Source organism: Aotus nancymaae, unplaced genomic scaffold (genome assembly GCF_030222135.1).
Source record: "Aotus nancymaae isolate 86718 unplaced genomic scaffold, 86718_ANA_hifiasm-v0.15.2.pri h1tg000053l, whole genome shotgun sequence".
Taxonomy (NCBI): domain Eukaryota; kingdom Metazoa; phylum Chordata; class Mammalia; order Primates; family Aotidae; genus Aotus; species Aotus nancymaae.
Genome location: NW_026988467.1, coordinates 30,162,901 through 30,186,436, shown reverse-complemented (window position 1 = coordinate 30,186,436; position 23,536 = coordinate 30,162,901). Strand labels below are relative to the sequence as shown.

The 23,536-nt window shown below is 44.4% G+C and overlaps 1 protein-coding gene across 1 annotated transcript in view; it reads left to right on the top strand.

The window, feature by feature from the left end:
• The window catches only part of CSMD2 (CUB and Sushi multiple domains 2), a 616,469-nt gene that overhangs the window by 441,603 nt on the left and 151,330 nt on the right, over positions 1–23,536 (top strand). The window contains exon 25 of the mRNA XM_064363669.1: positions 4,342–4,468. Coding sequence (XP_064219739.1) covers positions 4,342–4,468 — 127 coding nt within the window. The remainder of the gene's footprint in view (positions 1–4,341; positions 4,469–23,536) is intronic.

Below are 23,536 nucleotides of genomic sequence, written 5' to 3'. Positions count from 1 at the left end.
CTCTAGCATGACGAATAGATACATAAACAGGTAAGTATAATATAAGAGAAGCACTATTGAAAGAATTAAGTGCTAAATGTTGGGAGGATATGAGAATGTTTTGCATGGGAGGTGATATTTCAATTGAGACTTGGAAGAATGGGCTAGAATTCACCAACAGGAGGGAGAGAAGGGGAGGTGGACATTCTAGACTGAGCACGTCTAAGGGTGAAAGTGTGAGCCGGCATGGTGGGAAGTGTTAGTGGCCACAGTTGCTTCTTTTCCCCCAGGTGACTACATTTTCACAGGATCTTTAACACTGTTATACAACAGAAGGTCTAAGTGGACCCTCTGCAAGTGAACAGACCAAAGCAGTAGCCTTTATGTAGCCTCTAGCGTCTTCCTCTCCCTTTGTCATTGACCTGGTCTTCAGGAATATCTTCCCTTTCACCTTCCATAGCTGTTTTTATATCTCCCCTCATTCAGATGCCAGGCCCTATACTAGGCACTAGGAATACAGAGAAGAGAAGATCTCAGGCCAGGAAGGGTGTTGCTTGCATAAACACACAACAGTATAATGCCATAGACAAGCAAGCCAGAGCATGGAAAATGAAAAGGATCCCTCCTCACTTATGATGATGACTCGCATTACAGGATAGTTATTTTCTTTGCAGAAAGAATTCACTGTAAGATTACTTTGAATATCAAATATGCCAGTTGGACTGGACTTACTGGATTCACTCAAGCAGTGTAAGAGCATTTAAACTTAGAATTATACTAGAACCTTGGAGGCCTTCCCCACTGAGACTGCCTCTGGCCTGCTAGGGGAGCAAGGCTGTGTATTTGAGATTATGTGTGCACATTTTTGTATATGTCATGTTGTGGTTGACTTCATCACAGTCTACCACAAGTGACTGCCATAGCTTAAAACATCCAAATGTTTTGTTCATTGGTGAGTGGACTCTGCAGCCCAAATAAAGCAGCCAAGGCTCTAGGGTGGGAAGAAGGAAGAAGACCAGAAAAAGTAGAGTTGTATGTTCTCAATGTTGTTGAATCTATTGCATGCTGGCCCACTCAGCCCCCTCCTGCCCACCTGCCAGGCCCTAGGTAAAGTATCTAGTTGTCCATGATGACATGATCCCAGTGCTGCTGCCTCCAAACACTCACTTCCCAGGAAGCAGGAGGTACTTTTCTATCTGGAATATGGAAGGAAGCTCTAACCAAAGTCATGGATAATGCCTTACCACTTTTCTAGCTACTTCCTCTATTTGTGGAGCCAATCAAGCCTCCTCCCCACAATTGTGGTTCATCCTTTCACCAGCACCCTACAGCCTGCCATGGGCCCATTCAACCTGGCACCTTTTAATCAGGTTGGCACCTCCCACCCCAATAGCACCTTGGAGAGAGGGCTCACCATGAAGCTTCAGCAAAGGGTCTAATAGAGGGCCTCTCCTGCAACCCTTCCTTAGTGGTCCTGTGTGAAACCAAGGGGTCCACAAGATGTTTGATGGGTCCTTTATAGCAACAGGTAGGGGTCAGTCTTCCATCTGTGACCTTGATCCCTTCTTCCTCTATTTCTAGCATCTTGCCTAATCAATTATTCCTTTTCCTAAATAACTCTGCATTAAATATCATCTTCTTTATTTTTACTCATTCTCCCTTGATTCAGATGCTTATAGTAATTTGCATGGAAAGCAATAATCTGCTTCCATTCATTTGATTGTCCAGCCATCCATTAATTCAATAAACATTAAGCATCTATAATGTGCCAAACAGTATACTAGGTACTTGATGTGCAAATATAAGACAAGGTCCCTGCTGCCAAGGAGCTCATAGTCTTGTGGAGGAAATAGACATGACTTAAATAACATGTTACACATGCTACGATAAAAATCTATCCAATTGTAATGGAGACACAAAGGAGGAAAATGTCAGTTCTACCTGGGGATGGAGGGTGTGTCACAAAAGGTGTCATTGGGAGGATGTTTATTCAGGTTGTCCATCCAAATAGTGCTTGTGGACTTCATCAGGCTGGACCAAAGTGCTCAGGGAGGCCAAAGGGAGCCACTCTGGTAGGCTCAGTGGGCTCTACTGAAAAGTTCAGACTTCATTCCAGAAATGAATGCAAACAGTGACTTGTTTGCATCAACGAATAAAGAACTGTTGATGGCACTGCCTAGAGGGTGGACAACTGTGCCAGCCTAGAGGTGGTGAGGGCCTGAGCCAAGGCTCTAGCAATGTGGGCAGAGTAGAGTCAAACATGAATAATATCACACAGGTTTAGTGACTGGATCTCCAAGGCAGCTTAGATATCAGGGAGGAAGGAGGAGAAGGCCAGGAGGAACCCCCAGCTTCTGACTTCAGTGACTGCTCCGATGGGGAATGTAGACCTCTTCACTTGCCTCCCTGCCTGCAGTTTCACCCCCACTGTACTCATACTGCTACCACAGTGACTCCTTCTAACATTCAAAGTTCACTGTGTCACACAGTCAATTAACTCACGTGTATAAACACTGCAGTTACTTCCTGGTGCAGTAAATATATGACAGCCTGGTCTCCAAGGTCCTTCAATCTGAGATGCTTGCCCACCTTTCCAGTCCCATTTCCCTCGTCTCCCTGTCTCATACCCTGGCCTCCAGCATGTCATAATGTTCCTCACCTCCAGGAACTTTGCACTTACTCTTCTCTCTGTCTTTGCAGTGTCCTCCTTCTCATCCCACCCTTCCCACCTAACTGATCTGGTCAACTCTGCTTCTCCTTCTGCTGCTACTTGCTGTTAGGACACATAGCACACACTGTGGCTGTCTTCTCTACTAGACACTAAACTCTTCCAGATGAAGGCAGTCTCTTGTTGATCTCAGTTCCCCTGGCAGCTAGCAGAGGTCCTGTTGCTACCAAGAAGCAGGTTCAAGCACTTGCATGTTCCTCCCTAGGAGCCTTTGAGGAGATTGGTCACAGAACAGGCAATCAGCCCTACACCCAGGGACCGCTTTTGTTTACCAGCATACAATACAGTTGTTTGTAGTTGTATTAGTCTGTTCTCACACTGCTATAAACATACTATCTGAGACTAGGTAATTTGTAAAGAGGCTTAATTGACTCACAGTTCCACATGGCTGGGGAGGCCTCAGGAAACATACAGTCATGGTGGAAGGGGAAGCAGGCACCTTCTTTACAAAGCAGCAGGAGAGAGAAGAGTGAGAGGAGGAGGAACTTGCCAAACACTTATAAAACCATCAGATTTCATGAGAGCTCACTCACTATTGTGAGAACAGCATGGGGAAAAGCTCCCCCATGATCCAATCACCTCCCACCAGGTTCCTCCTTCAACACCTGGGGATTACAATTCAAGATGAGATGTGAGCGGGCACACAAAGCCTAACCATGTGAGTAGTATACTCACAGGGTTTTACAGCCATCACCACAATCTAATTTTTGAACATTTTGTCCCCACGAAAGAAAACTCATGCCCATTAACAGCCACTCCCCATTGTCCCCTCCCCCAGGCCCTGGCAACCACTAATGTACCTTCTGTCTCCAAGATTGGCCTATTCTAGGTATCTCATATAAGTGGAATCACACAATGTATCTGGCTTCTTTCACTTAACTAATGTTTCCAGAGTTCATCTATATTTTAGCATGTATCAAGCCTTGATTCCTTTTTATGGTTGAATACTATTCCATTGTGTGGTTGTACCACATGTTGTTCATTCAGTTCATTGGTTGATAGACATTTGGGTTGTTTCTACTTTTTGATAGCTGTGAATAATGTTGCTATGAACATTCTTGTTCTAGTTTTTATGCAGACATGTTTTCATTTATCTTGGGTATATGCCTAAGGGCAGAATTGCTAGGTCATATGGTAACTATGTTTAACATTTTGAGGGACCACCAAATTGTTTTTGAAAGCAGCTGCACCATTTTGCATTTCCATCAGTAATGATGAGAGTTCCAGTTTCTCCACATCCCCACCTATGCTAGTATGGTCTTTTTGACTATAGACATCCTAGTGGGTGTGAAATGATATCCCATTGTGGGTTTGATTTGTATTTCCCTAATGACTAACAATGTTAAACATCTTTTCATATGTGTATTAGCTATTTATATATCTTCTTTGGAGAAATGTTTATTCAAATCTTTTGCCTTTTTAAAATTGGGTTATTTGTCTTTTTATCGTTGATTTATAGAGATTCTTTATAGGTTCTGGATATAAGTCTCATCCAGGAACCTTTTAATATGCTGTGCTCAATCACTTGGAATGAGTGAGAGGGATTCAGGAGCACACAGGAAAAAGGAGCCACTGAGTGACTGCAGGCAGCTCAGGCCACCCCATGAAGCTCATTCTTTTGGGATTTCTTTCAGCTGAGTGTGGAGGGACAGTGAAAGGAGAGGTGTCGGGACAGGTGCTGTCTCCCGGGTATCCAGCTCCCTATGAACACAATCTCAACTGCATCTGGACCATCGAAGCAGAGGCTGGCTGCACCATTGGGTAAGTGTCAGGGCTGGCAAAGCAACCATCACCAGTGTTTCAGGGGAGCCATCGTTGGCATTATCACCAGGCTATCCAGCTAGTGCCTGGCCCGCCTGCGTCACCTGGAGAACATTGTGATCAATAGTGGTTTCTATGCTAGATGCCTTAGAAAATCTGAAAAGGTCCGTCTCAGCCTCTCAGGGCTTCATGCCAAGTCCATACACCTCACTGGCCCAGATAGCACAGTTACAGCAGAGTAGCTGAGGGCATGGGATTGAAGGCATGCAGACCCCTATTTGAATCCAGCCCTTCCATGTGCTGCTTGCAGGACCTGGAGAAAGTCCCGTATCCTCTTTGCATCTCACTATCTTCTTCTGTAGAGTATGGATCTCAGGATAAAGCACTTGGATGAGATATTGCATGTAATATGCTCAGTACAGTATTTGGGACATAGTGAATATTTAATAATAGTTGCTGTGATTATTTCTGACAGTTAGCAAGCACTAACTCAACTTTAGCTATATGGCCCCTGACAGATTGCTTCCCTTTCTCAGGCTGTTTCCTCATCTTTAAAATTAGGACAGAAATGCTTGTATTTTAGGGTTGTGGAGGAAGTAAATAGCAAAAGCCCAGCGGTGGTATGTACTCCTTCAAAAGATAACTTCCTTCAAAATAGGTATGCGTCAAAATGTAACTTCCTTCCCATATAAGCACCTAACAGGAATTCCTTATTAGAATTTCAAGGAGTCAGAGGAGGAAGAACCATCACCATTTATTGAGCACACAGCCTGCCTTATTTACTCCCCAAAATAGCCCTATTGATAATAATAATAAGCCCTAATAACAAATAGACATTATTATAATCTCATCTTGTAGATGAGAAAACTCAGATTCCAAGAGGATGCATAGCATTTCTAAGTTTGCACAAGGAATAAAAAAAACTGAGTGAAGCCAGGTCTTCCTGAATCTTCACACTATTGCACTGCTGGCAAAACAGAGCCTTGGTTCAGATGAGTTGGGAGGAAAAGAGCAGGTTCGGGTAGCAATATGAGCAGAGGTATGATAGGAGGATAGAACAAGGGAATTGGGGAGGAAACAGTATGGCTGGAGTAGGGGAAGCACATGGATAAAGAATGGGAGATGCATAGGGTTAAAGTATGGCCTCATTGTGGAGCATCTTAAGAGGGAGCCATGGAAGTTTCTTGAGCAGGGTCAGTCCACCAGGGTCATTTGCAGTATAGAGAGCTCATGGGAAGGCAGCATCAGGAGCCTGTTACAATGATCTAGGAAGTAAGTGCTAAGGATTTGGAATAGTGAGGAGCCAAGAAAAGGAACGGAAGTGTAGCTAGGAGAAGATTCCTGCATGCGAGAGTTTTCAGTTAAGGATAACTGGCTGAATGGGTGTGTTGCTGTGAGAGATATAGATATTTACTGATGTGCACAGTTCCATTAATGTTAAAGAAATGTATTAAGTCTTTACTGTGTGCAAGTTTTTAGCTAAACTCTGAGCACAGTAAGGTCAGCAGTGCACTTAAGGACTTTGCATTATTAGGGGGACAAGTTAAATATACACATCCATCCTGCACGGCACTGCCAGGATAACCTTCTGGAAGCACACCTGATCTGTTCACCCTCTGATTAGAAACCTTCCATGGGGCTGGGCGCGGTGGCTCACGCCTGTAATCTCAGCACTTCGGGAGGCCAAGGTGGGCGGATCACGAGGTCAAGAGATCAAGACCATCCTCACCATGATGAAACCCCATCTCTACTAAAAATACAAAAATTAGCCGGGTGTGGTGGCACGCACCTGTAGTCCCAGCTACTCGGGAGACTGAGGCGGAAGAATCACTTGAACCCAGGAGGCGGAGGTTGCAGTGAGCCGAGATTGTGCCACTGCACTCCAGCCTGGTGACAGAGCAAGACTCCGTCTCAAAAAAAAAAAGGAAATCTTCCACGGCCACCCCACGCTCACAGAATAAAAACTAAACATTTTATTCTGGTCTTTGAAACTGCAGTGACTTCAACCTCCCTCCCCAACCTTATTTTCCACCACTTCCCTTCAATGACATTCTGGCAAAGCAAAATTACTGGTGACCCCTGTACATGGCCCAGCTTAGGGCCGTTATTTCTACTCTGCCCTTCATCTGGAACACCCTCCTCCCTCCAAAGGCTTGCATGTAAAATTCTCCATCCTTCAAAGTCAAGTGCAAATGTCAGCTCACCCAGGAAGTCATCCCTCACCCCCTCTCTTGCGGGGCTCCCAGGAGTCCTTTCCCCTCTTCTGAACTCCTGTTGCTTGGTGCCTATGTTTTCCTGATGACACTGACCACCTTTCTCCTTTATTTATGCTCATGCCTTACCTCCCCTCCTGGAGCTGTGGTCTCTGCCTGATTCATCTTTGCAAGTCTCCCAGCTCTTAGCACAGTTCCCCCCTGCTCAACAAGTGTCAAGTGTTTGATGAATGAAAGAATGAATGAAGCAAGGCTCAAGTATAAAGGTAGCTGTATGCCTAGTGGATCTATGATAGTTCCTCAGTGACTAGCGAATGAACGGTGAGTGGATCAAGAGCATAATGCCTATTTCACTTTAGTATACACATGTGCAAATCAAGAGATTTTCTCACTTTCTTAACTTGGAGCATCATTTATTGATTCATTCATTCCATCATATTCGCAAATTTCTGTTTGTTTACTACCTGGCTGTGCTTGTACCAGATGCTGGCATTATATAAATGAAAGAGATGAGACTGTGGTTCACAAAGAACAGACACACATGTCTGTCCAGAACAAAGTGGTGGCACAAGGAGGAAGGGGAATGAAAGAGCAGGACAGGAGGAGATAGGAGAAGTTATCCTGGAAAAGGTGATCCTAGAGCTGAGTCCCGAAGGAGGGAGAGGAGGTTGCCAGGTAGCCAGGGAGGAAGGTGGGTGGAAGGGGAATGGGCTTCTAGGCACAGAAAGTGAAGCAGTGTGGTCAGCCTCAAGGAGCCGGAAATGTTCCCGCAGCTGGATGATCACCTGCGATTTGATGGGTGGCAGTGTTCATGGGAGATGAAGTTGGTGGTGGAGGCTCTGGGGAGCACAGAGGGCCTTAGGGCTGTGATGCTGCATTTGTACAGCTCCTGGCAGTTTTGTGAAGAATGGGTGGAGTGGGACAGGATGGGCTGCTAAGCCCAGAAGGTGGCTATTTCCAGAATGTGGCTGGGAGCGAGGAGGCCTGAAGCCAGGCAGTAGCAGTGGAGATGGAGAAGAAGGAAAAATTTAGGGGACATTCAAGTGATCACACCAACTTTTCTCAACCAGTGTTTGAGACAGCAGTACACCACGTACCTGTGTACCTACCGCCTACACTCAAATGGTGTTACTATTTTGCCATATATGCGTATGTGCTTTCTTTGTTCTTCTCTTTCCATCCTTTTGTTTTCCTTTTTGCTGAGTCACTAGAAAGTACATTGTCAACATCATGATACTTCATTTCGAAGTGCTTCAGCACACAGGGATATGCTCATCCATGACACAGCAACCATAACGTACCTAAAAGGCACAGCACTAATTCTCTGGGTCTTAAGGAGAGCAGAGCAGATCTAGGTGTGGCTGACACAAGGAAAGTACAAGAAATTGATGAATGGATTTCTGGGCAGTAGTGAGGACCATTTTCACTGATGAGTATGATGGCTGTGGAGGTGGAGGGTAGACAGGAGACTCCTTTCCTAGCACTCAGGAAGAGAAGATCACAACAAATACAGGAAACGTCCTCCCCAGGGTAACACAGCAAGAAATATGAAGTCATGGGGGGCATGCTGAGTATGTATGTGGGGATCCCAAAACAGGAAATACCAGAAGGAGGTAAATATAACATCAGTCTTCAGTCTGGATGGCTTCTTGGAGCCACAGCAACCTCAAAGGAGCTAATGCAAAGTGAGAAGATGTCTTCCCAGTTGCATCGAGAGCTGCAGAAAGATGGAGATAGAGTGGCAAGACACCGTGCCTTCTTCATTCCTCACCCTAGCCTGCCATCCCAGCCAGTGTGCATAGCGTGCACACATGCAGCTGTACTTACGTGTGTGCTCACTCGCTCCTCCTGCTTTCCCTTCCCCTCCCTCCTTCTTTTCATCTCCCTCTCTCCCGCTCCTTCCCTCCCTCTCTCTCTTTCTCCTCTCTTGAATAACACGCCTATCTTGAATAACCAGCAGCAAAGTTAAGATAACTCACACTCATAATTAGACAAACACAAAAAGCCCTTTTGTGTTCGAGTCCTTATTTAGTTATTATCTTTTTAATTGGAAATATCTTTATAGAATTTTTCTGTATACAAATTAGGTACTTTTTTTGGGGGAGCGGTGACAGTCTCGTTCTATCGCCCAGGCTAGGAGTGCAATGGCACTATCTCAGCTCACTGCAACTCCCGCCCCCGAGGTTCAAGCAATTCTCATGCCTCAGCCTCACAAGCAGCTGGGATTACAGGCGAGCACTGTCACGCCTGGCTAATTTTTGTAGCGATGGTATTTCACCATGTTGGCCAGTCTGGTCTCAAACTCCTGGCTTCAAGTGATTCTCCTGCCTTGGCCTCCCAAAGTGCTGAGATTACAGGTGTGAGCCACTGCACCCAGCCAGATAATAAAAATTCAAAATGCAAACAAAGATATTTATAACTAGAAATGAAATGTTTCCACAGTCTTACTCTGTAATCTTACCCCTCCTCACACCCCACATAAAATAACTGTTAATGTCTGTTTGCTCTACTTATTCTTTTGGATATTTTGTGTGCCAGTATGTCCATAAAGCAAATGTAATACACACGTTTCTACACCAAGTTCATCTCCATGCATGGCTCAGTAACTTGTTTTTTGTTTTACCACTTAATCATATATCATCATCTCATCATGTCAATATATATAGACCTACCTCATCCTGTTTGATGGGTACAGAGAATTTTTTTTTGAGATGGAATTTCACTCATGGAATTTCACTCTTGTTGCCCAGGCTGGAGTGCAATGGCATGATCTCAGCTCACCGCAACCTCCACCTCCCGGGTTCAAGAGATTCTTCTGCTTCAGCCTCCCAAGTAGCTGGGATTACAGGCATGCACCACCACGCCTGGCTAATTTTGTATTTCTAGTAGAAATGGCTCCATGTTGGTCAGCCTGGTCTCAAACTCCCAACCTCAGATTATCTGCCTGCCTTGGCCTCCCAAAGTGCTGGGATTACAGGCATGAGCCACCGTGCCCCGCCAGGTACAGAGAATTCCATTGTATGCACCACCATAATTTATTTAGCTATTCCCCTATTGAATAAGTGAATCTTTTCAGCTTTTCACTCCAACAAACATTCTTATCCCTCAGTCTTCGAACAGTTGTCCATTTATTTCCTTAGGATATATTCTTAGGAGGCAAATTTTGATACATGACCTCAAATTTTCCTCTAGGTATTATAGCAATGTACAAGTCCAACAAAAGTCTATGGGAAAGCCTGCCTTCCCACACATCATCACTAGACACTGTTGATAATTTTAGTCTTCACCGCTTAGATGGGCAATAGGATATTTAATTGTCTTTGCAGCTTCTGGTTCGTTTTTTTTGTTTGGACAATTTGTCTTTTTCATACAGAGTGTTCAGCTGGGCTCATTTCTAGTCTGTAATTCATTTAGGTTTCTCTTAAATCCAATAATATTTAAGAAATGTTTTCATTACTAAGTGGCTTACATATTGTGTATGATTTTCATTATTTTTATTTTGACTGCATTGTGCCTTTTTTCTTTTTGAATTTTTTTGTTTTATTTATGTTCCATGGACATTTAAGAATATGAAATGAGTACAAGGGGCTATATTTATTTTACATAAAATGTATTATGCTTTCTTTCAAACAAAATACGTATGCATCTGTATTGCTTTTTTTTACTGTTAACTCTTCCTGTTGTTACCTGATCTGCTTTAGTTGGCTTTTTCTTCTAGTGATTTCAAAGTTCTATATCCTGTTTTTATTCTGGCAATGATCTTGTGTTTTCATTAATTCAGTTTTCAACAGTAATTATTCTGTTCTTTATCCCCTTTTTATTTCAGAAATCTCGCTTTTGTTTTTATTTCAAGGAAACTACATTTTCTGTTTCTAGACTGCTCTTGACAGCCTTATTTTGTTTTTATCGATATGTTATCATCTTGCATCTCTGAAAATACTATTTAGGTTTTGTTTTGCAATGTTGTCTGTTTTTCCCTGCGTCAACTGCATTTTGCACTTGTGCCATTTAGTGTGATTATTCAACTGGATTCTTTATGTCCCATGAGCTTTATCATTTATTCAGTATCAAGTCATAGCTAAGAGCTGGACTCTGATACCAGCCTACCTGCCACTCTTATTAGCTATGTTGCTTGGAGAACTCTTGAAGCCCTCTGTGCCTCAGTTCTCTTATCTTTAAGATGGTAATTACCTGGAGCTAGGTGGATAGTTTTCCATTTTACCCAAACAGAGCATGCCTAAGCACAGTAGGCTATAAGTCGCCCCTAAAGGATCTCAGGTGGTAGTTGCTGTGCTATAGGTGGGAGCAGGTGTCCTAGGTGGGAAGAGACAGCAAGATAGCACATGAGGCTATTTCCAGGAGCACAGACAGGAGAAGGCTTTCGGGTGCATCTCCCAAACCTGCTTCACCCCTGATCAAGCACTGAGGGTGACCAGAGAGATTTGTAGCCAGGTTTTCTCCAGCAAGCTGGACAAGGATGGTCCCTTCCCAGGAGTGCCCAAGAGGTGGAGTGCTTGGATGCAGGAATCTATGTTCAGGCTCACCCCTGGGTGTGGTCCAAGCTGGACAATGAGTCCTGCCTGGATATGTGTGACAAGAGTGGACTGGAAGGCGGCCCCTTTCCTTGAACCCTGGTGATACCTGCAGCACCTGGCAGGTGCTTCTTCCTAAGTGCCAAGAATGGGGCAGATGGGCCAATGCGCTCCATCCCGGCCTGGCAGCTGACAACAGGAGGGCAGACCCACGAGCTGCTCCCTCCCTGTCACCCTGTCACCCTTGCCTGTGTCATCAGTACATAGAACACAGAAGCTTCATCCAATAGGAGTGAAACTCTTTTCAGCTTCTGGTGTTGAACTGGAGTTTTGTTTTTGTTTTTATTATTATTATTATTATTATTATTATTATTATTATTGAGACAGAGTTTCACTCTTTCACCCAGGCTGGAGTGCAGTGGCATGATCTCATCTCACTGCAACCTCTGCCTCCCAGGTTCAAGCGATTCTCTGCCTCAGCCTCCCTAGTAGCTGGGACTACAGGCACATGCCACCACACCCTGCTAATTTTTTATTATTATTATTTTTAGTAGAGACAAGGTTTTGCCATGTTGGCCAGGCAGTTCTCAAACTTCTGACCCCAAGTGATCTGCCCACCTCGGCCTCCCAAAGTACTGATTACAGGCCACCACACCTGACCTTTTTTTCTTTTTTTTAATAATCAGTGGGCCAGTTCAGATGAAAATTGGATAGGAAAGGGAGGGAAAGTTTGCTCTTGGTGCTGCCTCTTTATCTGACATTTATCAAATACCTACAGCATACCAGGTTCTGAATTTGTTATTACTGTCCCCATTTTATAGATGAGATCATCAAGGCCCAGAAAGGATAAATGACCTTCCTTGAGATCTCACAATTACCCAGTAATGTCGATTCTGAATGTGTTCTGTCCAACGCCAATCTTTGCTCTTTCCAGTCTGCCATTCAGGCTGTGGTCTGGTTCCATCTTACAAAATATGCATTGAATACCTGCTCTGTGCCAGAGACTGTGTGATGCTGTGCAGTTGGAAACACAAAGACCAGACCGAGGCCAGGCCTTGTCTGCTGGGAGTTCACATTCTAGTGGGGAAATAGTCAAACAAACCGGTACCTCCGAGATAAATAGATGGAATCAGTGCAAGCAAGCCAAGCGATGGAGTTTAGTCACAGAGAAGAGAGAGGAGTTCTGCCTGGGGCTGTAGAGACAACCTTTCTAACTGGGGGTAAGAGAGCAAAGGTATGAACATAGGGGAAAATATAGGATCTGTCCACCAAAGGGTACTCACTTGACGTGCCTGGAGCTGCATGCATGTGGACAAATAAGGCTGTGTGGGTGAGGAGGAGTCTTTACACACCGAAGGCCAAGACGAGAACTCTGAATGGATTTCTCAATATAATAAGGAGCTGTTGGAACATTTTAAAGACAGTGACAACGTTCAGTTCAATTTAAGAACCTGGAGCATTTACTCAGTGCTGGGCATTCTGCCAGGCACAGGGGTATAAATATAAATAAGAAACAGCTTTTTCCCTTGAAGGTCTCAGTGTTATAGATAGAAATTATATCAGTTAGGAATGAAAATAGAAAAATGGACTAAAGCTGGCTTCAACAGATGGGGGCTCATTTTTCTCCTGGAATGAGAGTCTGAAGCTCCCATCCAGACTTGGTACCACTCCTCAGGAAGCCATAAACTTCCTTCTTGCTCTGCCATCCTGGGACTTTCGTCCTCATGGCTACCTAGTTGGCTGCTGTAGCTCCAGACATTACGTCTGTGTTCCAGTCTAAAAGAAGAGGGAAGAGGAAAGGGCATGGAACTCTTTCCTAATGAAAGCTTGCTTATGTATTTGGGAAGAACCACCATCCTTAGAGAGATCATCCTACATCTCATTAGTCAGAACTTGCCACCCCTGGCAGAGAAAAAGTGGGAAATCAATTTTGCTTTGCTTTTAGAGCCTCAATAGTAGAGACAAATGAGAGGTTTGGAAATGAAGCACAAATAATCCAACCCACAGTTTCTGCTATAGATTCTAAGATAATGTGAGAAATGCTGTAGTAGAAGTTTGCATGAAACACAATAGAAAAGTGTCTGTGAGGACAGATCATAATTCTATATAGCAGTTGGGGGTGGGGAACTACAGAGAGGATGCACTTTTCCAGCTGCACTTTAAAGAATGGTAGGAGCTCACCATGCAGGGCGGAAGTGAGTCCCTCCCGGGCATGTGAAAGAGAGGAAGGTATGAATGTACACAGCTGCTTCTAGAAGAGCTCATTGTCTAGAGGAGATATGAGGACTTCAGGAAGATCTGTGGCAGCAGTGCAGAGGATAAATTGGCTGGGAAGCCAGGGAGGAGCCTAGCAGCACTGTTTGAGGGGTCCTGGTTATATTCAAAAGAACTGAGTCATTTCTTTTGCACAGATGTGGTTAGAGTTGAAGCTATAGGTGGCTGGCTTCATGGAAGGGGAAGGAGGAGGAAGGGAGAGGAGACAGTCCTCTGCTGATGTGCTTTCCCTGCAGAGATCTGGGACCCACGGAAGGTGGAGAACTTCTTACTCTGGACTCCTAGATTTCTGCTCCTAATGCCCATAAAGTTCATATTTGGCTAATCGTCCTTGTTTTTTAACCACAGAAATACTTCTTAACATAGAGAGAAAACTGAAAACTCCATTCCTGGATTTTGGTCACCATGTAGCAAGAGCTGGGGGCACGGTTTTGATTAACCAGGACCCCTGCCCAGTGGAGCTTGTCTTCCTGGGAGGATGCTAGACTAGAAGAACATCTGGTTGTGCCTGAAACCTGGATTCCCCTGCTGTCATTTCATATCAGTTCACAGGGCAGCAATTCCCCACTGTGGTCAGTGTTGCTTCCCTCTAGCCAGCAAGTGGGCAGCTGGCCCAAAGGAGGCAGAAGGCACCAGAAGTGAAGCTTATTCACAGCTCTTGCCAGGAATTATGGCCACAGGTTCAGCAGCTTCCACAGGGTTTATTTCTGAGCAACTACAGCAAGTTAAGCCTTAAACAGAGAAGGTCCATGTACTTCACTGCAAGAGCTGACCTCCTAAAGGAACTGAACAGAGAAGCACACACACGCCATGGGGTATTCTTTTATCAGATTTAAGGTTTCAACAAATCAGGGAATAGCCAAAAGGAATGTAAACATTTTTTGAAGGATAGGATGTGGATAGCCTGATAGGTATAAATGTAGCTTTAAGAATGGTGGCATTGTCTGGCCATTCAGTTTTTCATGGAACACCTCTGGAGAAAGCAACACAAATACTTCAAATTATCCTCGCACGATAATCCAACTAAGCTACACTGAGTAGTTGAATTGGCCAAAATGCATCAATTTGACTGCCAGTTTAAGATCCCAAAAATGAATTCCAACATATCTTAGGAGGAGAATGAACTATTCAACCAAGGAAATGCACATTCCCTGTTGGTTGACCACACTGAACCAGTAGAGATCTCTCCCTTTCCAAAAATAAATAAACACATAAGCAAAAAATACATAAAATAAACTTGTGTGATGCCACTTAAAACATACCATTCATTAAAAGAGAACCGTTTCCCTAAAGAAACACAAAATTTTTTTTTCTTAAAATGTTATACTATAATAGACAAGAAAATTTAAATGAGTATAGACATAATAATCTCATTTAAATATAAGAAATATGGATGACTGATAGAAGATGGATGATGGCATGTGGGAGGAGAGATTCTGAGACAGAAAGACAGTGATGAAGGTGAGAAAGTAACACAAAGAAATTAAACACACAGTAATGACTAAAATCCACAATACCAGCATTTGCCTTGTAAGAAATAAAAGCATCGAAGTAGCAGACAAGCTAGACTCTAAATGAAAAGTAGACAAAAATGGAAGAGAGAGTGCCGATCCAGGCAGCACAAATGCACAAGAGCAATGAAACAGAGCAGAAGGAATAATAAAATATAATTTTATTTTATTTCCTGGGGAAAGGGTGGGGAGTGGGATGACCAGGGCTAAAATGTCCTCAGTAAAGCGAAAGGATTCGTTGAGTTTCCAGGCAAAAAATAAATTAGATACAACATGATGAAAAATAAAATCATTCCAAGGGGTGGGAGTGCTTACTCCACAAAGTAATTTAGGGCTCTAGGCCTTGTGTAAGGTAGAAGGGAGTGGGGAAGGCAGAGGCAACCTCTGGAGCAGACCAAGGTTACAGGAGCTCGCAATGGATCATAAAAAGTCCCTGCAAGCATTTGGCAAAACTAACTCACACAAGCAAGCACAGATCATATCTCATTATATAAAATATTCATTTACAAAAAACAACCACCACAACTAATACAACCCTCCTAAGACTTTTTTCTCATAATGCTGAAGTTCAAAGTCAGTGGTATTATTGGTCCCAAGAATTGTTGATTCAGCCAGGATATATAATTCACTTATAAAAGTAACATATTATTCTCAGATATGCATAAAAGCCACATAAAATTGGCTCTCATAGGCTTCCTGAGGAACTTAGAAAAACATTGTAGTAGGCTGAATGGTGGCCCCCAAAGATGTCAGGTCCTAACGCCTAGAACCTATAAAGATTGCCTTATTTGGATAAAGGGTCTCTGCAGATGTGATTAAATTAATGATTTTGAACTGAAGGGGTTATCCTGGATTATCTGGGTGAGCCCTAGATGCAACCACATGCAACTTTGCAAGAGGAAGACATATACAGGAGAAGGTGATTCAAAGACAGAAGTAGAGGTTAGAGTGATACAGCCATAAGCCAAGAAATGCCAACAGCATCAGAAGTTGGAAGAGGCAGGAATAGAGTCTATTCTGTAGCCTCCAGAGGGAACATAGCCCTGCTGACACATTGATTTCAGCACAGCAATACTGATTTCAGATTTCTGGCCTCCAGAACTATGAGAGAATAAATTTCTGTTTTGTTTTTGTTTTTGTTTTGATACGGAGTCTCACTCTGTTGCCCAGGCTGGAGTGCAGTGGCATGATTTCCGCTCACTGCAACCTCCACCTCCCAGGTTCAAGTGATTCTCCTGCCTCAGCCTCCCGAGTAACTGGGATTAAAGGCGCCTGCCACCATGCCCAGCTAATTTTCATATTTTTCGTGGGGAAGGGGTTTCACCTTTTTGGTCAGGCTAGTTTCGAATTCCTGACCTCAGGTGATCCACCTGCCTCAGCCTCCCAAACTGCTGAGATTACAGGCATGACCCACTGCACCTGGCCAAATTTCTGTTGTTTTAAGCCATCAAGTTTGTTGTAATATGTTATAGCATCCACAGGAAGCTAATACAGACATATAATTTTTGGCCTACTGAGGTGTTTAGGAGAAAAACCCTATAGTTTTGATGTCCATGAAAGATGGTGCTTAACTTGGGCCTGTAGTCCCTACTTACATTGTCAATGGTTGACGGTTGGAGGGAAAGCATAGGGAAATGTAAAACCTTTTTTAGATTGACTGTCTTACGTAAGAGGAAGTAAAATGGTATGATATATTATTTTTCTTAAATTTGATGATCAGAGAAAATACAAGTTTAGGAGTACTTTTGAAGATGCTTAAAGATAACCACCAGTAGAGTTTAAAACAAAATGTAGACCTTGCAAATCACTAATAAAAGCTTAAAAACTAAGAAATATTACCAAAAAAAGCAAGAAAATATAAACAAAAGCATAAAACGTGATGGTTCATTCCTGTAATCCCAGCACTTTGGGAGGCTGAGGCAGGTGAATCACTTGAGGCCAGGAGTTCGAGACCAGCATGGTCAACCCAGCTAAACCCCACCTCTACTAAAAATAGAAAAATTAGCCAGGCATGGTGCCACGCACCTGTAGTCCCAGCTACACAGGAGGCTGAGGCACGAGAATCACTTGAGCACGGGAGGTGGAGCTTGTAGTGAGCCAAGATCACGCCACTGCTCTCCAGCCTGGGTGCCAGCGGGAGATTCTGTCTCCAAAAAAAAAAGACAAAGCATAAAACAGGATGATGGAAATAAGCTTCTATTATTAGCAGTAATGGGTAACTGATGTAACAGATAACCCTCAAATCTCAGTAGTTTAACACAATAAAGGTTAACTTTTCACACACTTCACAGTCCAGTGCTGGTCTACAGTGGGGAACAGGGTTCTGGGTGGTGCTGGAGGTGTCTATTCCACAAAGTAATTCAAGGATCCAGGCCTCATGTAGGGAGAAAAGAATGGGGGGAGCAGAGACAGCCTCTGGAGCAAATCAAGGTTACAGGAGCACAGGATGGGCAGGAGGCTGGGAGCATGACCCAGAGCACAGAAGTGGTATCATCTGAGGCTCCTCTGAAGGATCAGCAAGGAACTAAGGTCAGGGGCCTGAGCAGAATGCAAGACTCAGATGCTGAGCAAAGGGTCTGCAAAGGGAGCAGACACAGGCTCCCAGAGAGAGGCCCCGAGACGATGGTGCACAGGGAAAAGAAGCCCCTACAGTCACATGTGGAGCAACTACTGACTGACGTGTGGCAGGAAAACAGGAGCTGTAAGGAGCTATGAGCTGGTGCCCACGTGTGAGACATTCATGTTGCAAGGCACAGATTGTTGGGTTGGATACATTTGAAAAGAATGCTGCTAAACAGAAGAACAACAAAATGTTAAAAATAAAATGTTGGTACAAAAGAATAGCATGAGAACATATGGAAGTAAAAAGCAGGGATCATAATATTGCTTTTCTTTTTTTAAAAAAAGGTAAAATTCAAGGTTAAATAACGTTAAAAGAGACAGAGGGAATGCTTTCATATGATACAATGCATAGCCACAATAATGCTAACAGTCATGAATCTTTCTGCACTAAGTAACCTAATGAGAAAACATAAAGCAAAATCTGTCAGAAATACAAAGAGAAATTGACAATCCTTATAGGAGACTTTAACACATCTCTCTTAAGTAAAAAAAAATGAATAAATTGAACAAAAATGGAATTATTTTAGGTGATTTTACTATTTGATGATTTTTTAATACTGTGTGCTAGATGCTTTATATGTGATTTCATTTATAATAATACTCTTAGCAACACTGCTTGATAGATTGAAATTACAGTCATTTTTTACACAGGGGTAAACTGAGGCTCTGCAAGGTCACCATATTAGCTCTCTCAGAACTAGTATTTGAACCCAGATCTTTGGCGCCACAGCTAGTGTTTTTACTTTATGGAAACATTTCTTCCAAGAACAAAGATACATCGGCCCCTCACAGAATCCCTGACACCTACAGAGAAGACTCTGGACTTTGTCTAGTGATAGGCAGTCTCAGAGCCTCCGGTTACAGGGTGATGAGGAAGAGAGGGAAGCTGGCCGGAGGTTGCCCAGCAGGTTAGAGGGGAGCACAAGGTCACAGCCCAAGTCCAAGACACCAATCAATACCCTGGAACGTTCTGCAGCGTTTTTAGTGACCCGAAGCCCAGTTTTATTTTTCCACTTTAGAAAATAACCAAAGAATCTTTTTTTTTTCTTTTGAATGCCAGCTGCTCCCCGAAGAGAAGAGCCTTTTATTTTTCTCTAGACACCAATGCTGGATTTGGGCTTTGGGTTGTCTTCTCAGTTTTTGCTCTTTGGATAGCGTGATACTTAATTATTATTGTCTGCTATTATGATCATGGTTTAATTGTTGGTTTGCAGCTCGGGCAGCTTAGAGGGGGGCATTTGATAAAACAAGTATTATTTTCTGATTGCCCTTTCCAGTGTCACCAAGGATAATTTCAGCTGCATTCTCATGTGGGGACAGGGGTGATTTCTGACCCCCTTCCCCCTACAGCAGCTGTTCATTCAAATGCCATTTCCCCCTAATGTAAAGATCCGCCATCATGACTCATGTCAGTGAAGGGTTTATTGTGTTCCTGCGGTGGTGACTGTTGGTTGGGAGCATCCAAAGCCCTTTCATATTCTGGGGCCCAGTCTGAAGGCAAGTGAAATCAACACCTCAAGGTGCCATGGTTTTTGCCATCATGACTCATGTCAGTGAAGGGTTTATTGTGTTCCTGCGGTGGTGACTGTTGGTTGGGAGCATCCAAAGCTCTTTCATATTCTGGGGCCCAGTCTGAAGGCAAGTGAAATCAACACCTCAAGGTGCCATGGCTTTTTTGTTTTCTTTTCTCATTTTTGCATGTCTTTCCAGTTTGCAATGGGATATAGATAAACTGCCTATAAGCAGGGAGGTGGGAATTGCTTTTTTAAAAAAAATACCCAGTGTGTCCAAGTTTCCTTCAGACTAAGAGAACTGAGGCCCATAATCCCAGAAGCAAGTTTTGCCTGTGGATGACACTTGAGAGGGACAGGCCCCTGCAGTGAGAATCCACTTTCCCCCCAGCTTCTTAGCTTTAGGCTCTGGTAGAAAATCTCCTCTTGTTGCTAAAGCTGAGTGTCATGAACCCTACACTAGTCTCAGCAAAGCACAGTAGAGTCTCAGAGGGGGCTGGTGGGAAGAGGTAAGGGAGTGAGGGCCAGGTGGGTGCACTCTTAGCTAGGGTCTACTTTTGGTTGGTGGGGTGGAAGGTGTTGCAGTGGGAGGTGGAACTCTGAAAACACCATGAGGAGAGGCATGTGGTGATCTCAGACTTGAACAGGGATATCTGTACATCCCAGGGTGTCCCTGCAGCCAGCAATAAAGTCAAGATCCAGCCCCCACAGAGCAAGCAGAATTTCAGGGCAGTCCCACAAAGGAATGGGAGGGAGAACCAGGGGCCCAGTGAGACCCAGTTACCTGAGCTGGCATACTTGCTGGAGTTAGACTGCCGATTATCATGAGTGCCCAAGATGCAACCCAGGCAAACCAAATACCAGACTTAGGATGCTGAGACCAACTCAAAAGCCCTCCTTTGGTGGAACCTCTCCCTCACTGCCCTCAGTCCTGCCCCAACACCATGGAAACTGCTCTCACTAGGAGAATGAGGATCATGAACTCCTTGCTTCTCTGCAGCTTGGACATCATCACCCTTCCCTGAGCCATGGCTTCGGGTCTCAGCCATCCGCACCTCATGCTTTGTCTTCCTGAAGAGCTTGTCATTTCCTGGGTGGGCCAGCCTATCCATCGCATCTGTGTCTTTGCATACCCTCTTTTCTCTGCCCACATTCCCTCCTCTTCTCACCCTCCTCACCCACCCCCTTCATCTGACTCATCCCGTTAATCTCTCATCTCTCTTTTCTCTTATAAAGATATCAAGACTCAGCTCAGTCATTACCTCCCCCAGGAGGCCTGGTCTCATCCCCTTGGCCTAAGTTAGGAGCCTTCTCTGTGCACACCTTTAGTGTAGATCATACCACATGCAGAGGTGGAAGCATGCCATATTCCTATCTGCATCACCAGTGCTGGGTATGCTACCTGAACCTAGTACTTATTATTCATAGATTTAAAGTATGATGATCAGTATCACTATAGGTTCAAGGAACCTATAAGGCTGGGGATTTGGAAAGTAGGAGCATGGTTACAGTATGCCAGTTTCTCCCAGGTTTAGACTCAGCAGCTAGCTCTGGCCCAGGTTCTGTGTGGCTAGATTCTATGTCTTTGGTAGTGTAGAGCACCAAAGATACCCTTGTAAGATCCAAGGGGCTGGATGTGGGTGGTAAAGGGAGAGCTCAGAACTTTCAGAGAAATAGGAAGTATCCTCCTTAGTATATAGGATTTGTTTAATTGCCTCTTGAGTGAGTTTGGATGAACCACATGGGTGCCTGAAAGCTGGTGAGCCATTCGTTCATTCATCAATTCAATCAGACAACCTTCACCAAGGGGGCTAGTATGGGTCAGGCCTCATGCTGGGTACCAGAGATATCGAAGTGAATGAGAAACTGGCACCAGAGTTAAGGGATTCAGCAAGACGGGGAAGTCAAGGGATGACTCTGATAGAGCAGGAGCCTGTAGAGGGAGCATCTCCCCAGACTGAGGGGATGGGGAGGACAAGGAGAAGCCCGTGGAAAAGCTCCCCACTGGATGCGAGGCACCTACCAGAACACACCAGCCAGGTGGTGGAAGAATTTACTAGGGCTACTCTAACAAACTGAATCGCTTAAAATAAAAGAAATGTGTTTTGTTCACAGTCCTAAAGGCTAGAAATCCAAAATCATGTTGCCAGTGGGCCAGGATCCCTCTGAAGACTCTAGGGAAGAATCTGTCTCATGTCTCTCATAGTTTCTGGTGGTTGCCAGAAACCCTTGGCATTCCTTGTCTTGTAGACACGTAACTCCTATCTGTGCCTCCATCACATGGTCTTCCCTGTGTCTCCTCCGTGTCTCTGTATCCAAATCTCCTTCTCTCTTTTCTCTCATCATGATATCAGTCATTGGATTAGGGCCCACCCTAACCCAGTATCCCCTGCGTGTCATAACTTGATTACATTTGATTCTATTTCCAAATGAGGTCACAGTCACAGGTGCCAGGGGTAAGAACTTGAGCATATCCTTTTGCAGGACACAAGTTAACCCACTACAGATGGCATGGGGGCACATGAAGGGGGACCTTCCAGACAGAGAGAAGGCTCTGAAGCAAGAGAATAAAAAGGAAATCAGTAAAGGGTGAGAAGAACAGGAGAAGGCAACTGGGGCAACCCAGGAGAGACTTGGTGTGGCCCTTGGAAGGCTGACTTTACCCTGTGGAGAAGGAAGAGAGCCTGGGTCAGAGGAGTGGTTCAGGAAGATCACCCTGGTCCTGACGGAAAAGGCGGATTGAAAGGATGGGAGGGGAACTGGATCCAGGAAGGCCAGTTACTCTTTCTATGCCTCTGAATATGCTTTTCCTTCTCTTGCCATCTCCCTCTCCCTCAATTTCTCTATACCTTCCTTTCTTCAAAACTGTTTCAAAGACACTGCCTCCTTGAAGCTGTCCTTGCCTCTTCAGATTAAAAGAAGAAGATGGTGTAAAACAAAGGCCTTTGGTACCAGACAGACATGGTTTGAATGCTGGCTCTGACCCTGGCTAGTTGCCTCTGTTAATCCCTTGGAACTTCAGTTCCTCCACAACAAAATAGTGAAAATACACCTTGAACTACAGGGTTTTATGAGGATATTCGGCAATGCACGTAAAGCAGTTGGCACACAGGAGATTTTCTACAAATATTTAGCTCTTTTTCTCCTCTGGTAATTTTGATAGCATCTTATTTATCCCACTCTTTAGCACCTATTGCACATATTTTTATGTTTTGGGTGTCTCCTTCAATAAGTAGCAGCTTCCTCCAGGGCAAACACAGAGGCTTACACATTTCTGCAGCTCTCAACACAGAGCTTAACATGCAACACACTTCATTCCTCTTCCCTGGAAATGGCCTGTTTCGTCTCTGTGGCCCACAGACAACCAAGTCATCAATAGGAAGGAAGATCTTTTCACCTCTTTCCTCTGCTTCAGTTTCTCCCTCCTGGGGGCACAGTGCAAGGGGGAAGGGGGGCCACAAACCATTTGCAAGATATCAAAAGCCAGAAGAAGACCCAGTGTTCACCTACAGGGGAGCCGCTCACACAAACCCCAGTGTCTGTTTTGGCCTGGAATTATTTCTATCGATCAGAACTGCTTATTAGCATTTATGGACTGATTTCTATAAGATGAGAAAAGTATTCAATAGGAGTCTTAATAAATGTTATCGGGTTTGGCAAACCAAGTCTTTCCTGGCTACCATCAAAGGATTATAATGAAAGGGGTCACTGGCCCCCTGTGGCAGCCCCTAGCTAATTTCCCTGCATCCACTCTTGCCCTTGTCAATCTTTTCTTACCCAGGCACCAAGAGTCATCTTAACATGTAAATTGAAATCTGTCAGATCTCAGCTTAAAATACACCAATGACTTCCCTCAGCTCCTACAGTATACACCAAACTTCTTCCCCCACCCACGGTCCCGCCAGCCCTGCCCCTGCCTGCCTCTCCTGGCCCAGCATCAGCCTCCATGGCCTTTCCACTGGGGCCTTTGCACATGCTGTCCTTTATTCACCACAGGCTTCCTCCCACCTCTGACTCTGCCTGCTCTCCACGTGGCTTAGCATCTTGCTTAAATGCCACCTCCTTCTCTGACCACTCTGTCTAAAGTGGATGCTCTGCCTCAGCACTCTGCCATGTCCTGCCGTGTGCTGGACACAGCTGATAATCTTTGAGTGAGTTTGTGTCTGGGGGGTTATTGTCCATCTCCAGAGGCTCCTGGAGAATGGCACCTGCCTGTCATCCTCACTGTTATACTGCAGCATCCCACACATGGGAGGGGCTTACATGAATGAATGCTGAAAGAAGCTTGAACTTGAGCCTCTGTCCTTACCATTGCCAACTTGTATTGTTTGAGCACAAAGAGAACCCCACCTCCTCCTCCCCTCTTCTGCGCTCCTCTCCACAATATCAGTGCCAAGCTTTTGAC